Source organism: Sebastes umbrosus, chromosome 15 (assembly GCF_015220745.1).
Source record: "Sebastes umbrosus isolate fSebUmb1 chromosome 15, fSebUmb1.pri, whole genome shotgun sequence".
In the NCBI taxonomy this organism is placed as follows: Eukaryota; Metazoa; Chordata; class Actinopteri; order Perciformes; family Sebastidae; genus Sebastes; species Sebastes umbrosus.
Genome location: NC_051283.1, coordinates 2,350,797 through 2,365,853, shown reverse-complemented (window position 1 = coordinate 2,365,853; position 15,057 = coordinate 2,350,797). Strand labels below are relative to the sequence as shown.

General features: G+C 40.1%; 1 protein-coding gene across 1 annotated transcript in view; it reads left to right on the top strand.

Annotated features, from left to right (window-relative positions):
* Positions 1–9,945, top strand: part of rnf19b (ring finger protein 19B) — a 41,296-nt gene extending 31,351 nt beyond the window's left edge. Inside the window, exons 4-10 of the mRNA XM_037794571.1 lie at positions 2,984–3,128; positions 3,291–3,453; positions 6,975–7,089; positions 7,578–7,718; positions 7,806–7,995; positions 8,631–8,765; positions 9,035–9,945. Of these exons, the coding sequence (XP_037650499.1) occupies positions 2,984–3,128; positions 3,291–3,453; positions 6,975–7,089; positions 7,578–7,718; positions 7,806–7,995; positions 8,631–8,765; positions 9,035–9,473 (1,328 nt within the window). The 3' untranslated portion in view covers positions 9,474–9,945. The remainder of the gene's footprint in view (positions 1–2,983; positions 3,129–3,290; positions 3,454–6,974; positions 7,090–7,577; positions 7,719–7,805; positions 7,996–8,630; positions 8,766–9,034) is intronic.
* Positions 9,946–15,057: the final 5,112 nt, after the last annotated feature.

Genomic DNA, 15,057 nt, shown 5'->3' with positions numbered 1-15,057 from the left:
GATTCAAGTAGTTAATCGCGATTAATCGCAAATGAATCGGATATTAATATTAATATATTATATTAATATCACACATTTTTATCTTTTCAAAATGTACCTTAAATCAATTAACAACACAAAACAATTACACAATATTGTCCAGTCACCCTCACCCTACGTTAACGCGTTATTATCGCGTTATCGCGTTATTAACGCGTTAACTTTGACAGCCGTATTTGAAACTAATCTGTATTGTAGATATTCAGGAACATACCCTGCACTTTTACACATTGACAGACATATTTTTAAAATGCTGAAGGGAAAAATGTGATGTTAATCATCAGCAAGCTTTAGAGGTGCTGGTAGGACCAGACAAGAGCGACAGGCTAGCCGTCTCCCCCTGTTTCCAGTCTTTATGCTAAGCTAAGCTAACTGTCTCCTGGCTGTAGCTGCATGTTTACAGCACAGACATGAGAGGGATATTGATCTCCTCATCTAACTCTCTGCAAGAGAGCAAAACAGTGTATTTCCCAAAATGTTGAGGTAGTCCTTTAATTCACTTGTTGTGGTGATGATAGATACAAACATCTCTACAAACATCCCTGCTTGTGCATGGAAACATCCTTACATGTGTGCGTGTGTGTGCATGTCTTTAATTCCATTTTGATTAAAAATCTATTAATTAAATCCCTCCAGCTGTCCTCAGTCTCTTCCCTCTCTGTCTTCCCTTAATTCACCACTTCCAGTCTGCCTCTCTCTGCCAAGTATTCATGACTGATGACAATCCAGAAGACCCAAACTGACTCATAAAAAAATCCAGGCCGCTCCCTCTCTGTCTGTCTGTCTGTCTGTCTGTCTGTCTGTCTGTCTGTCTGCCTGTCTGTCTGCCTGTCTGCCTGTCTGTCTGTCTGCCTGTCTGCCTGTCTGCCTGTCTGCCTGCCTGTCTGCCTGCCTGCCTGCCTGCCTGTCTGTCTGTCTGTCTGTCTGCCTGCCTGTCTGTCTGTCTGTCTGTCTGCCTGCCTGCCTGCCTGCCTGCCTGCCTGCCTGCCTGCCTGTCTGTCTGTCTGTCTGTCTGTCTGTCTGTCTGTCTGCCTGCCTGCCTGCCTGCCTGCCTGCCTGCCTGCCTGCCTGCCTGCCTGCCTGCCTGTCTGTCTGTCTGTCTGTCTGTCTGTCTGTCTGTCTGCCTGCCTGCCTGCCTGTCTGTCTGCCTGTCTGCCTGTCTGTCTGTCTGTCTGTCTGTCTGTCTGTCTGTTCATACCTGCTGATTAGTCAACGGGATATAGACGGCTACAAGGGGACAGGTGGAGAGAGAGGAGAAGAAATGGGAAGGAAAGAGAGATAAGATAAGAGCAGAAGAAAGGGAGGACAACAAAGTGTGTCAGCAGAATGCAGAAGTACACAAAAAATAGCAACTATGCACACACACACACACACGCACACACACACACACAGAAACAGACCTGCCAGAGTCTCTTCGAGTTAAAATGCCAAAATGCCCTTTAAAGAGCAGACAGCGTTCCCAGCATCAAACACACACTAAATTGACTTTTTTGTTAGCTTCTTGGCCGTCTCTCTTTTAAAATGCATTAGAGGACAAACTGATCCATTATTCTAATGAGCTTTGATTTAGTTGCCAAGAGAAGGGGGGGGGGGTAAACTGACTAGATGGGATCATTGTTTCTCTTACATTTCAGATACATTTCAAATCTGAATCTTATGCATTCAAGGATTTTTTGGGGATTTCTTCTGTTTTGGAGGGATTTTTAACCTTCTTTTGATACTTTATGAATATATTTACATTCAGATTAAATGTAAAAGGTGTTATCATTTTTAGCCAGATACAAAAATGTGTGTTTCAAGAGATTAATAATATTTCAGATTACCTGAGGGATTTAAATATATACTCCTTTTTTACTCAATTTTATTGAACGCCTTAAAAACCCAAATGTTTCAGAGTCATTGCTGATGTTTTGAAATGACATAGTTCACAGCTGAGTTTCACAACATCAGTGAGTTGGGAGGACACTTTCAGGGGATGTCGACTACTTTAATGAAGTCGGGGACTGGCAACATTTTGAGAAATGCGCTTATTCACTTTCTTGCTGAGAGTCACTGTAGATGAGACGATCGATACCACTCTCATATTTGTCCGATAAATATGAAGCCAGCAGCTGGTTAGCTTAGCTTAGCATAAAGAAACAGGGGGAAACAGCTAGCCTGGCTCCGTCCAACAAAATCCACATACCAGCTAAAGCTCACTGAATAACACCGTCAATCTTGTTTGATTCATTTGTACATGAATCCAAAGAGTAAAAATGCCAAAACGTGGTCGGCACTTAGTGTAAACTTGCCCCTGTTTCCAGTCGTTATGCTTCCAGCTTCATATTTACTGTACAAACAACGAGGGTGGTTTCGATCTTCTCATCTTACTCTTGGCAAGAAAGCAAAGTTTCCTACTGTGTCAAAATATTCCTCCACAACTCTTTAACGGCGTGCAGAAAAAGGAAATTAAAGAAACAAATGTCATTTTAATCCTTCATGTTAGTGATGTTACGTGCTGTGCCGAGGCTTCGGAGTGTGTGTCGAGTAATCCAGGAAGTTTTCTGTGAAACGCGTATCGGGGCTTGTATCGTTTTAGACCAATGACGTCCATGAAGACGCCCGAAGCCGAAACACAGTTGAGAACGTATTAATCCTGAATAAAAACAAATAAAGTCTCCCTTCTATCATTTTCATGTAGTTATACAAGAACAATCACTGCCCGCTGCCCGGTTAAACCACTGCCTCACATCTGTAATATATCTGCCTCTTTTACACTCTTTGACCGACAGGTGGGTGGTTTCATGTGCACATGAAGTCCAGATGAAGCCTCGTGAAATGAACCCTTTTTGCAAACCAATTTGTTGGAGAGCTTCAGTGCCTCATTGAGCTTCATCTCACCATCACTACTTCATGTCTTGTTATGAGTGATGTCACTAAGTGCTAAACTTCCTTGTGTCCCCAGCTGATGACATCAAGCCCTGCCCTCGCTGTGGCGCCTACATCATCAAGATGAACGACGGGAGCTGCAATCACATGACCTGCGCCGTCTGCGGCTGTGAGTTCTGCTGGCTCTGCATGAAGGAGATCTCCGACCTGCACTACCTCAGGTACCCAACTCTCTTATTTCACTTTTTATATCAGCTCTATGTTAGACTTTTGTTACGTTTCACAGATGTGAAACTGTAAACTAATTAGTGTTCCTCTCTTCCATCTCCCGTCATCCCTCGTCCCTCTCTTCTTCCCTCCCTCTGGGTTTTCCCTTCCATCAGTCCATCTGGCTGTACGTTTTGGGGGAAGAAGCCGTGGAGCAGGAAGAAGAAGATTTTGTGGCAGCTGGGCACCCTGATCGGAGCTCCAGTTGGCATCACCCTCATTGCAGGCATCGCCGTCCCCGCCATGGTCATCGGCATCCCCGTTTACGTCGGCCGCAAGGTGAGAAACCCGCAGAGAGGAACAAGCTTCAGCTAATGAATGCAGTGCTTTGACCTTTAAATGATCGTGTCATGGTTTCAAGATTTAATACTCAAGAAAACACAAAAATGGAAATGGCTGCACATTTTGTTATTTAAAACATAACTGCAGATAAATCAGTGTTTTCACCAGGATCAGATCGGCTGCTGTTTTCTCCTTTTTTCTTTGTTTTTTTCAGTTTGTTTTTGTTGGTTTTTCATCAAGTGTACTGTTGACTTTTTTCTTTTTCCTCTGGTTTGTTCAGTTTTCAGTTCAAATGATTAAAGTACACATTGACCTTGTTTAAAGTCCACAGTTTAAAGCTAAATGGTCCAAAAGAAAGGCTTTACATAAAATATAATCTAAATATATATATATATATTTTTTTATTTATTATTATTTTTTTAATTCTTAATTAGCTGTTTACGTTTTGGTGACTTGATTGATTTGGATTTTCTGTTATTTAATTTTTTGTTAGTGATTACAAAATTTTACTTTTTAAGACGCACTTTCAAACTAAATCCAACATATAAATTGAAAAAACTGTGAAAAGGAAATAGGAATAAGAGACCATGAGGGGACTTTTTAAAGGGGAACACCACCGAAATGTAGAATTCCAATATGTTACTCCCATGGCCGAGGAAAGTTCAATCAATATTAGTGAACATGAGCTCCTCTCTCTCAAAACCAGAAACCAGAGAAGTAAGTCTCAATGGGAGACTGATTTAGTTCTCTTTTTATACTCAAAATTGTAGAGTTCTCAGTAGTGAAACAGAAAACGTCCCCGTATACTCAGAACATTCCCCTGGTTGCTCTATGTGTCATCTAGAACATCTCTCCCCATTCATCGTCTGTGGAGCAGCTCCACACTTTATATCCTATGACATCACAAGTTTGAGCTTTAGCACTCTAGTTTATGGATTTGTGAGAGAGTTGTTCATGTTTATTAATATTTTTGGACTGTCTTCGACCATAGGAATAATATGTATGAATTTTGTAAATGTGTGTAGTTCCCCTTTAAGAGGAGCTGATTATGAAACTTTGTCTTCATAATCTTGATCTGGCACGTTGTTATCTTTCTATAATTCTATAAACATTAGAAGTTCACACTGATAGTAACAAACCTTTCCTGAAGCTGTCCTTCACACTGAGTTTCACTGTGTTTAATCTCTCTGGTCAGTTCACTTAACGTTTATCTTCAGCTACAGAAACCAGAAGCGGAAAACCTCAGCATTGTGGCAACACACACAAATAGTTTACAGCTCTGCCACAGTCATTCTTTCACAATCCTCCTCCTCTGGCGATTATCTGGAATTTACGACATTCTAGAATAAAAAAGGTTTCTGAGTTTCAGTAAGCCACCCTCGTTTTTTGACACAATGTTAAATGTTTTCTAGGAATAACAGAAAGCACTCTCAGTTCCTCTGAGTACCACAAAACGGTTTCCATTCACACTGACCTAAAGACAGACTTCACCACTTAAAAATTAAAACCTTTGGAGGACAGAGTTTTGGTTCAGTTTGGGTCCTTAAAACATCTCAAATTGTCTAAATTGAAGGTCTTTAAGTTATTGAAGCGTCTTAAATGTTTTAAAGAATACTTTAAGAAACGTTTGCAGCTTTCTTTCACGTTTTATATGAGGTGTTTTTGACACAAGACAGAGATCCTGTCAGATATTTTTAAATTCAGGGATATATATTTGGGTATTTGGCTGCACATTAGCATTCTCTAGCACTCTCTTATGGAGAACAGTGGAACTGCACATTTAAATTGAAGCCTGTTGAAGACAGGCACAGTGGGAAGAGTTGCACATGGTTAACTAGTTGGATTAACTGCAGCCTCAGATACAGCAGCTCACCCACACATACTGTGTTTGTTTCCTTCATGTTTAAACCTGCCCAGGTGTTGAGGAGCTTTGGTCGTCTGAGTCAGAGAATTACTGACTGAATCTTTCCACTGAGAGAAGTGAAGCAGATCTGTTTCTCTACGACAAGTTATGACTCGGGCTGTAAATCGCTAAAAATAGTTAATCGTGATTAATCACATGATTGTACATAGTTGATCACAACATTTTTACCTGTTCAAAATGAACCTTAAAGGGAGATTTGTCAAGTATTTAATCCTTTTATCAACATGGGAGTGGGCAAATATGCTGCTTTATGCAAATATATGTATATATTTATTGCTGGAATCAATTACCAACACAAAACAATGACAGATATTGTCCAGAAACCCTCACAGGTACTGCATTTAGCATAAAACAATATGCTCAAATCATAACATGGCAAACTGCAGCCCAACAGACAACAACAGCTGTCAGTGTGTCAGTGTGCTGACTTGACTATGACTTGCCCCAAACTGCATGTGATTATCATAAAGTGGGCATGTCTGTAAAGGGGAGACTCGTGGGTACCCATAGAACCCATTTACATTCACTGATCTGGAGGTCAGAGGTCAAGGGACCCCTCTGAAAATGGCCATGCCAGTTTTTCCTCCTTAGAACGTTATTTAACCTCCTTCACGACAAGCTAGTATGAGTATAGGTTAGGTATAGGTATTTCTTAGGTTTTTCTACTTTCATAAACCAGTGCCTTCACTCTAGCTATAAAACTGAGCCCACCACAACATAAAAATGTCGTGTCCTTGGTATTTTTTTCTGGGAATTTATCGGTTTTAACAACCTCAGGAGGAGTTTACATTCTACAAATACACACAAGTTACACAAGAGTTTTAGTTTCTTTTACAATGATTCTGATTTCATAATATATACTACAAATTTGCCTAAAATACAGCTGGATTCACCACTTTCGCTATAACATTCCTGACAGTGTGGCGATAGCTTTGAAACAGTATATAACTAAAAAACGTGAAGAATTAAATAAATAATCAAAAGATTTTACAAACTTTTTGTGGAGGAATTTATTTGGGCTTTTCTGCGGCCTTGATAGAGTCTGAAGCAAACAAAGAGGGCGGCTGCAGGGCACGGGACCAAACCATTTTTCTTCCCTGCTCTGCTCGTTCAAAACCTTTTTTAGAAGAATACATTTTTATTTTTACTTATTGGCTATATATGACAACATAGACATCAAAACCATACCTTTTGTTCCTGGTAGTTCATGCTTCAAGCTAATTGAAGTCATCTGTAATCCTGTGGATGTGGTTAAGGCTGACGGTGTTTTTGAAAGAAATTTTAAGCAACATAAACCAAATAACAGCTATCGGCTACAATGGGTGTTCATTTGAACATATATTACTTTAATGGCAAATAATTAAGACACTAATCATGTGTTTTATACTGTAATTAATAGGTGAGTTGTCATCAGGATAATTATGTACATTTACTCAGCATACCATGGAGTGCTGAAGTGAATCATCAGCCAGTGACACATATCTGTGTTCTCGTCATTTTAAATTCAACAAAGGTCCGACCTTTAACCTCCATCCTGCCCTGCCCATGTTCAGCTGTAGCTCTGATCTCTCCCCCTCCCTGTCCTCTGCTGCAGATTCACGCCCACTACGAGCTGAAGAAGACGTCTCGTCACCGGAGGAACCTGGCCATCACGGGAGGCGTGGCCCTGTCCATCATCACCGCCCCTGTCATCGCAGCTGTCAGCGTCGGTAAGGAACTCGACGAAGCCCGCCGTCTATTATGCACCGTGACTCTCACAGGCTGACAGCCAAAACACAGTTTGTTTATCCTCGTCTAGACACACTATGAGAGAGCTTCTTTACAACATGATAAATACAGCATGTTTTCGGGGGATTTATGCTTTTATGCAATGAACAGCATAATAATAATACATTTTAGAGATGCAGACTTGAATCACTGAATATTTTTACTCTAACAAATGGATATGCAGATATTTTTTTATGTTTCTCTTCTTCTCTTTCTTGCTTTATCTGTGACTTGATTCTTGAACTTTACTGGGATTATACAGTATACTCCAGAGCAACAATTAGCCAGAGCACAGATTCAGACACAAAGTTATTCAAGGACACTTGAATCTTTTTTCTTCAATGTCCTCTCTGAAGCTCAAAAACATTCATTACAAACAAGATCACATACAAATTGGCTAATCAGTATTTCTGTTTGTGTCCCTTGTCAGGTATCGGTGTGCCCATCATGTTGGCCTACGTGTACGGCGTGGTGCCCATTTCTCTGTGTCGAGGAGGAGGCTGTGGCGTCAGCAGAGGGAAGGGACGAGGTGTACGCATCGACTTTGATGAGGACGACGGTCCGATCACAGGTGAGGACGCCAAACATTTCCTGCACAGTGGAGGAGCAGGATATTATTTACCAGATCTCAAAGAATATCTCGTATCTGATCCTGCAGTGGCAGATGCGTGGCGAGCCCTCAAGTCCCCGAGCCTCGGCGACAGCAGTCTGGACGGTGCGGTCAGCGGTCTGAGCACCACCTCCCCCAGCGAGGGGCTCTCCGTGGCCCCGGGGATGCTGGGTGACACACCCCACTTTAACACCCTGGCAGGCGGCGCCCTGGGAAGCCGCACCGGCAAGTACAGCAGGTGAGGAGAAGAGATGAAGTCACTGAGCCACGCTTCGCTCAAGTTTAAGAGTAGTTCAAGATTTACAGATTATCCCGATAAAGCAGAAAGTTATTCATAAGGAAAAACTGGCATGACCATTTTCAAAGGGGTCCCTTGACCTCTGACCTCCAGATCAGTGAATGTAAATGGGTTCTATGGGTACCCACGTCTCCCCTTTACAGACATGCCAACTTTATGATAATCACATGCAGTTTGGGGCAAGTCATAGTCAAGTCAGCACACTGACACACTGACAGCTGTTGTTGCCTGTTGGGCTGCAGTTTGCCATGTTATGATCTGAGCATATTGTTTTATGCTAAATGCAGTACCTGTGAGGGTTTCTGGACAATATCTGTCATTGTTTTGTGTCGTTAATTGATTTAAAATAATAAATATATACATACATTTGCATAAAGCAGCATATTTGCCCACTCCCATGTTGATAAGAGTATTAAATACTTGACGAATCTCCCTTTAAGGTACATTTTGAACAGATAAAAAATGTGTGATTAATTTGCGATTAATCGCCATCAACTAAGGACAATCATTAATCGCGATTAAATATTTGAATGGATTGACAGCCCTGATTAATATGAGTGTTTGTTGTGGTCCAGGCTGGAGGTGCAGGCGGGGGAGCTGGCTAAAGAATCAGCCCAAAGGGAGACAGGCAGCCTGGGAGCAGGGAGCGACTGTGCCAGCACCCGTGGAATGGCCGGATCCATCATCTCGTCCTACACACTACCTGACAGGTGACACTTTTGTCTTCTTCTGTGGTGTCTTGTGTCTTTGTTTCTGCTTCCTGTTTTTTCTTCCTCACACACTCTGAGACTTTTGTTAGTTGTATATTTATGGGTTGCTAATTTCAAAAGTCAAACTACAGTTGAATACATTTCCAAAATAATCCAGCAGAGTACAAAAGTGGCTGCAAGTCTGCTTCCTCATCTGTGTGTCCGTAGATATCTGTATCTCTGTAGTTTGAACATTAGACTGACTGCTTGTGAATCCCGTGTCTCTGCAGGGAGTGCACCAACCTGGAGATCCAGGTGGACATCGAGACCAAACCCAGCCATCTCTGCCTGACCAGCGAAGAGGACCTAACCCCGCACCCAGACTCCGCTGCCATGGCGACCGTCTCAGGCGTGGAGGAGCCTCAGGACTGCAGCTCCAGGAGGGGCGGGGCTTTGTCCGGCTCTGTACTGGGACTGTCCCCAGGATGTTCAATCAGGGAGGGGCTCAGAGACGTCACCCTGGCTCAGCCGGAGAGCATCCGCAGCGACCTGGAGATGTCGGACACTCAATCGGACGACATCGCCGAGCTGACGTCAGACGACTGTGACTCGCCTCACCCGAAGAGCTGCCACCTGGCGGCCGGCCAGCAGCCCCCCTCCTGCCGAGCCCTGAACCCTTCCGAAGGCCTTCACTGTCCCGCAGACAGCAGCGTCATCCTCTACGTCTGAGAGAGCAGCGGCTCCCGGGATTGCACAACAAAAACGAACCAATCCCCAGACAGTTCCACCACAGCTCTCCTTTACTTCATAGCTTTTTTCTCTTTTGTCATTTCTCGTTTGCTGCTTTTGCGACTCACAGACGCCGTCTTAAACACAGACAAGGTTCGTTTACTTTCGTCTGTCTGTCTGTCTGTCTGTCTTATCTATCTACCTGTCAATCTCCTCACTGAGTACATTGTCAGGGTTCTACCTCTGAGATTTATAAGATAATGATTTATGTTTACTCCTTGGTGCAAAATGCCTTGGCTACTTAAGCAAAAAGAAAAAAAGAGGTACACATTTTCCACAAGGAATATTGCAATTATGAAATTATGAAATAGGGTGAAACGTCACCGAGCACAGCAGAGGGGAAACAGATGTTAGTTGAGGACGAAGGGGATGTTTCTTAAAATGTGTGAATGAATGTGGACTTTGTACTCAACTATCGTGGCTTTATTTTCTTCTTTTCCTCTATTTATATTCAGATGACCTTGAAATTGTATCATTTGCTGCGCGCATGAGTCTGCATGAGCCGTGCCTCGTGTGAAAGGTATCAAAGGGCAGTGAGTTTCTGTTACACTGGTGGAAGCTAAAGTTTACTTTGGAGGATGAAGCTGCACTAGAAACTCACTTTCCCTGCACAGAGGAGGAGGAGGAGGAGGAGGAGGAAGAAGAGGAAGAGGAGGAGGAGGACATGGGGACACAAATTAAGAGTTTAGTTTTACAGAAATAAATGATTGAGTTCTGACAATGACGATGCGAGGCCAGAGAGAAACCATTCTATTCTATTCTAATCTGTGACAGTGGAGAACCTTTTTCACTCTCTGGACATTTTGAACAGTTAGGGACAGTCCAGTATATAAAACAGGTTAGTCCTTCTGTTTTGCACTGAGATGTACATCAAACAGACATTTAACACTTCATAAATAATCCACCAGGAAACTAATATAGATATATAATGTTAATCTGGAAAATGGAAAAGTCCTGCCGGTCTTCTACGATAACTGTTTTGGACTTTCTGTAATCTTCAGTTATATGGTGAAGAACCTACTTGAGACAATTTTGTAGAGACTGCCTGGAAGCGATCACCTTCTGGTGCTTGAACTGTCTACATACTAAAATTTAGAAAAAGCTATATAATAAACAAAGAGAAATAAAATAAAATAAACAAACATGTAAGGGATAATGTACAGCGAGCCGGTCGTTGTGAAATAAAAGGTTTATTTCACAACAAAGACCCGTTCGCTGTACATTATCCCGCTTATTACACGGCTACATACTTAAGAAATCAATAGTTTGACACAAAAACTGTCTGCCAGAGTCCGACATCAGAACTGTAACTATAGCAACGGTCTGCTATAAAGAAATGACAGACTGTAGAACACAGTGATTGACCAATCAGAATTGAATATTAAACAAAGCCGTGTAATAAGAAAAAACAGCAAAACAATTTCCGACTTAGAGTTAGGTTCAAATTTATTAAACCAACAACTCATTTTTCAGATCAGGTCTATTAGTTAGCAGTTCCACCAAAAACACATTTCACCTTTAACTTTTTAGATGAACACCTTTCAATAAGTGATTTAGGCCCCTAAAAGGTGAAATATTTGACAGAAAAAACAGCAAAGATTCAGTCCAATGTCCAAAAAAACGAATAAAATGAAACTGTTAGAAACACTGAGAAAATACCCAGTGTAATTTTCCAGATCTAATTGCTTTATTTCTTTGACCAACAGTCCAAAAACCCCAAAGACAACCACTTTACTATCATACATGACAAAGAAAAACAGCAAATCCTCACTTTGGAGAAGCTGGAACGATTAATCTATTATCAAAATCGTTGTTGATTACTTTGACTTATTGATGAATTCTTTCAGCTGTAATTTGTGATCGTTGTTGAAAGCTCTGAATAGACGTTTCCCTCTGTTTGACCCGACGCTGCTCTCTCTCTGGTCACTGTCACAACTCTCTCACCGCGCGGTTCTGGTGTGTGTCGTGACTGGACCGCGGTGTGACGATTGGCTGCCTTATAGACACTCACTGACCAACACAACACACACCAACAGAACTGGTTCTGGTTTAGTGTTAACTGGCTGTCTGAACACTTGAATGCTGTGAGTGAATGAATGAATGAATGAATGAATGAATGAATGGACTCCTGATGAATGTATTTGTCCCACTTTGTTTTTTGAATGAGCACTTGTGCACTTTATCTGAATTTACCGTATTTATCTTCTTCTTTTTTGTTGCTATTCATCATTTTTTACTACGACTGACTTGAGTTGCATACAAAAGTCTGTGGTACAACCAAAATAAATCAGCTACCAGAAGGCCTTTTATGTTGGATGTATAAAGAAGAGTTTGGCTCCAAAACATCATATAACCACACAATCAAATGCTTTGTTTATCATTCAGTATTTTTAAATGCAAGTGTTTATCAGTGATCCAAGGACTGTAACTATCTTATTTTTCATATTTTACTCCCATTAGTTTGTCCTCTTTTAAAAGTCTGTTTCACTTTTGGAGCTAAACACTTCACATATTGATGCCGATAAGTCATACTCACTAGCTTTCTTAGCTTTGTATCACCTCTGTGCTTCAGTTTAAAAAGGGGTTCCACCAGGTTTTCCTTTCATCTGCAAGGAATCGACTTGGGAACCTTTTTTCATCTCAGAGTAGCTTAATGGATTTAACTGCTTCTATAACTCGGCAGTGCTGTTGTTTGTTCTGCACTCACCACTTGTTTCTGCCTGCCTGCCTGTGAGAAAACACACGAATGTACCACGGACGGAAACTTCCTGAAAGAGTCTGAATGAGTGTTAATGGAAATGTCCCATTAAGAACACAGGTGGTCCAGTCCTTATCTGAAAAGGTTTTAGAGTATATAGATAGCAATATTTAAGTGTTATTATATTGTTTGTGTATTTCCTGTCACTGTTAAAGCCCTGCCCTGTGTGGGGTTGGACATGCAGGACTGTGAAAGACAACTTGTGGACATTTGGGGAAAAAAATAAATAAACACAATCTGATGTTGCACCAAAGCACCGAGTTGTTGTCTGTTATGCTGTGAAAGAGAAAAACCAATGAAAGCTGTTAAGTTTTGGGTCAGACGCAATTTGAATAGCATCATAGTAACGGAAATCATTCATAAAATGTTGCATATTTAAGCAACCAGAGAAGTCAAAATCTTTGTAAGAAAAATGATTCCACAAAAAAGTTTGATGTGTAATTTGGGCTGCTTTTCCACACAGTTTATTTCAAATTAAAACTTGCCGTATATTTAAAAAATATATACTCATTATTTGTGTTGAAATTAAACATAAATATGCACATTTGTCCACAAGAGACGCCCTGGTAAAAAAATTATCCATCTTTTTTGGATTCCTTAAAGATTCAAATGTATAAATGTGAATGGGTAAAGTACTAGATTACTTTATATACATGAAGCAAGTGGTTATGTACAGCATATGCATGTATACATGTGTATATGTTGCAGCTGTAGAATGGTTGCTCGTAGATTGCAAGACACCACTCAAACCAGGAATCAGGATCTGCACATTTATTTTCCTATAAGGAGCAGCACAGGGCACAGTCAACACACACACACTCAGTGGCAGGCTCTTTCTCAGTCCCCAGTGCACAAGCTGTCCATGCTTTGGCCTATGTGTGGTTTGTACATTCCACATATAACAGAGTAGTTATAAATATAATATGTAAACATAAAAAATACAAAAGCTACAAATGTATTTAAATCAGTAAATACAACAAAAGTCAATAAATAAAATGTATAGCACCTGAAATTAAATGTAATACTTCTAACAGGTTTCTAACCCTCCAGTTTACATGTAAATAGAAGCATTCCTTCGTAAAATAAAATAAAAGTGCACTGTAAATAATGAACTTATCTTCATATTAATCTACTCAACTAATGCAGTCCATCCTAACTATACAGGAAAAATATACAAACAACAATTAAACATCATAACGCACCTATAAGGAGCAGCACAGGGCACAGTCAACACACACACACACTCAGTGGCAGGCTCTTTCTCAGTCCCCTGCAGCAGTCAGAAAATATGCAAATGAGCGAAAAACTCCGACGGAGTTAACAGAAGTAAAAGTCGTATTTTGGCCGTTCGAAACCAAATGACAACCTCAGAAACATATTGATAACGATGCATCATTGCATTTGCATACAGTTTAAGCCAGAATACACAACTTTTAAACATGCTAGCTTAACCAGAGGAGGACGAGCCTCACAACACATCTTACCAGTGCACAAGCTGTCCATGCTTTGGCTATGTGTGATTTGTGCGTCAACAATTAAAGCCCCCATGCTACAACAGGTAACCCGGAACCATGAAAAACACAACCGTTTCATTCACTCAATACAAAGTTAACACAAATAAACTTACAATACAGATAATTTGGCTGATATTGATGACAAAGTAGAGTATAACACACCGGTTTTGAGAATGTTCACTAAACAAAATGAAAATAATAAAAATGACATAACCAACATATTGACTCAGCTACATATACAAAGTATAAAGTATACACATGTATCAGAATCAGTAATACTTTATTGATCCCCGGGGGGAAATTGGGGCGTTACAGTTGCTCTTATACAGACATAATAAAATGCTAGAAAATAGAAATAAAGGAGTAAGTAACATGTAAATATTGTACATAATGCTACAATATAAACACAATATATGTAAGAAAATATAAGTAAGTGATAAAATAAAAAATAGGAATATAAGAAATATGATATATGTACAAATATTTGCATTAAGATGTGCAATATATAGCATATAACCACAATGCAAATAAGTAAATACAAAATACTTATAAGTAAATAAAAGATGCTGAGAAGTGGGATCTATTAAGTGTGTTGTATATAAAGTATAAACATGTATACATGTATGGGGGGTACTATTGTGAGTACAATTTTTAGGTACTTGTACTTTACTTGTTTATTTCCATTTTATGCTACTTCCAATACTTCTACTCCACTAAATGTTTAAGGCAAATAATGTACTTTTAGCTCCACTACATGTATTTGATACATTTAGTTATAGTTACTTTACACATTCACATTATTAATGCAAAAATATTATGAACAAATAAAATGTGATATATTATTATAGATTAAGGTCTATATAAAGTCATTAGAATTGGCCCCACCTTTACCAGGTGCATTTAAGGGATAGTACATTAATCTATCAATAATTATAACCCAATAATATATACGATTCTGAAATGAGACATTCTGTATAATTAGTACTTTTACTTTTGGTACTTGAAGAATATTTGAATGTTAAGGCTACTTTTGTACTTTTACTTAAGTCAAATGTTGAATGTCGGACTTTTACTTGTAACAGAGTATTAGTACACTGTGGTATTACGACTGTGACGTGAAATGATGTGAGTAGACTTCTTCCACCTTTGTCTAGTTGTAGTTTTATAAGTACTTCAGTGTATATTGAAGCCAGTAGGCTTCGGTTTAATACATCCATGGTGGTGATGCGGTAACCATGGCGGTAACCATGGA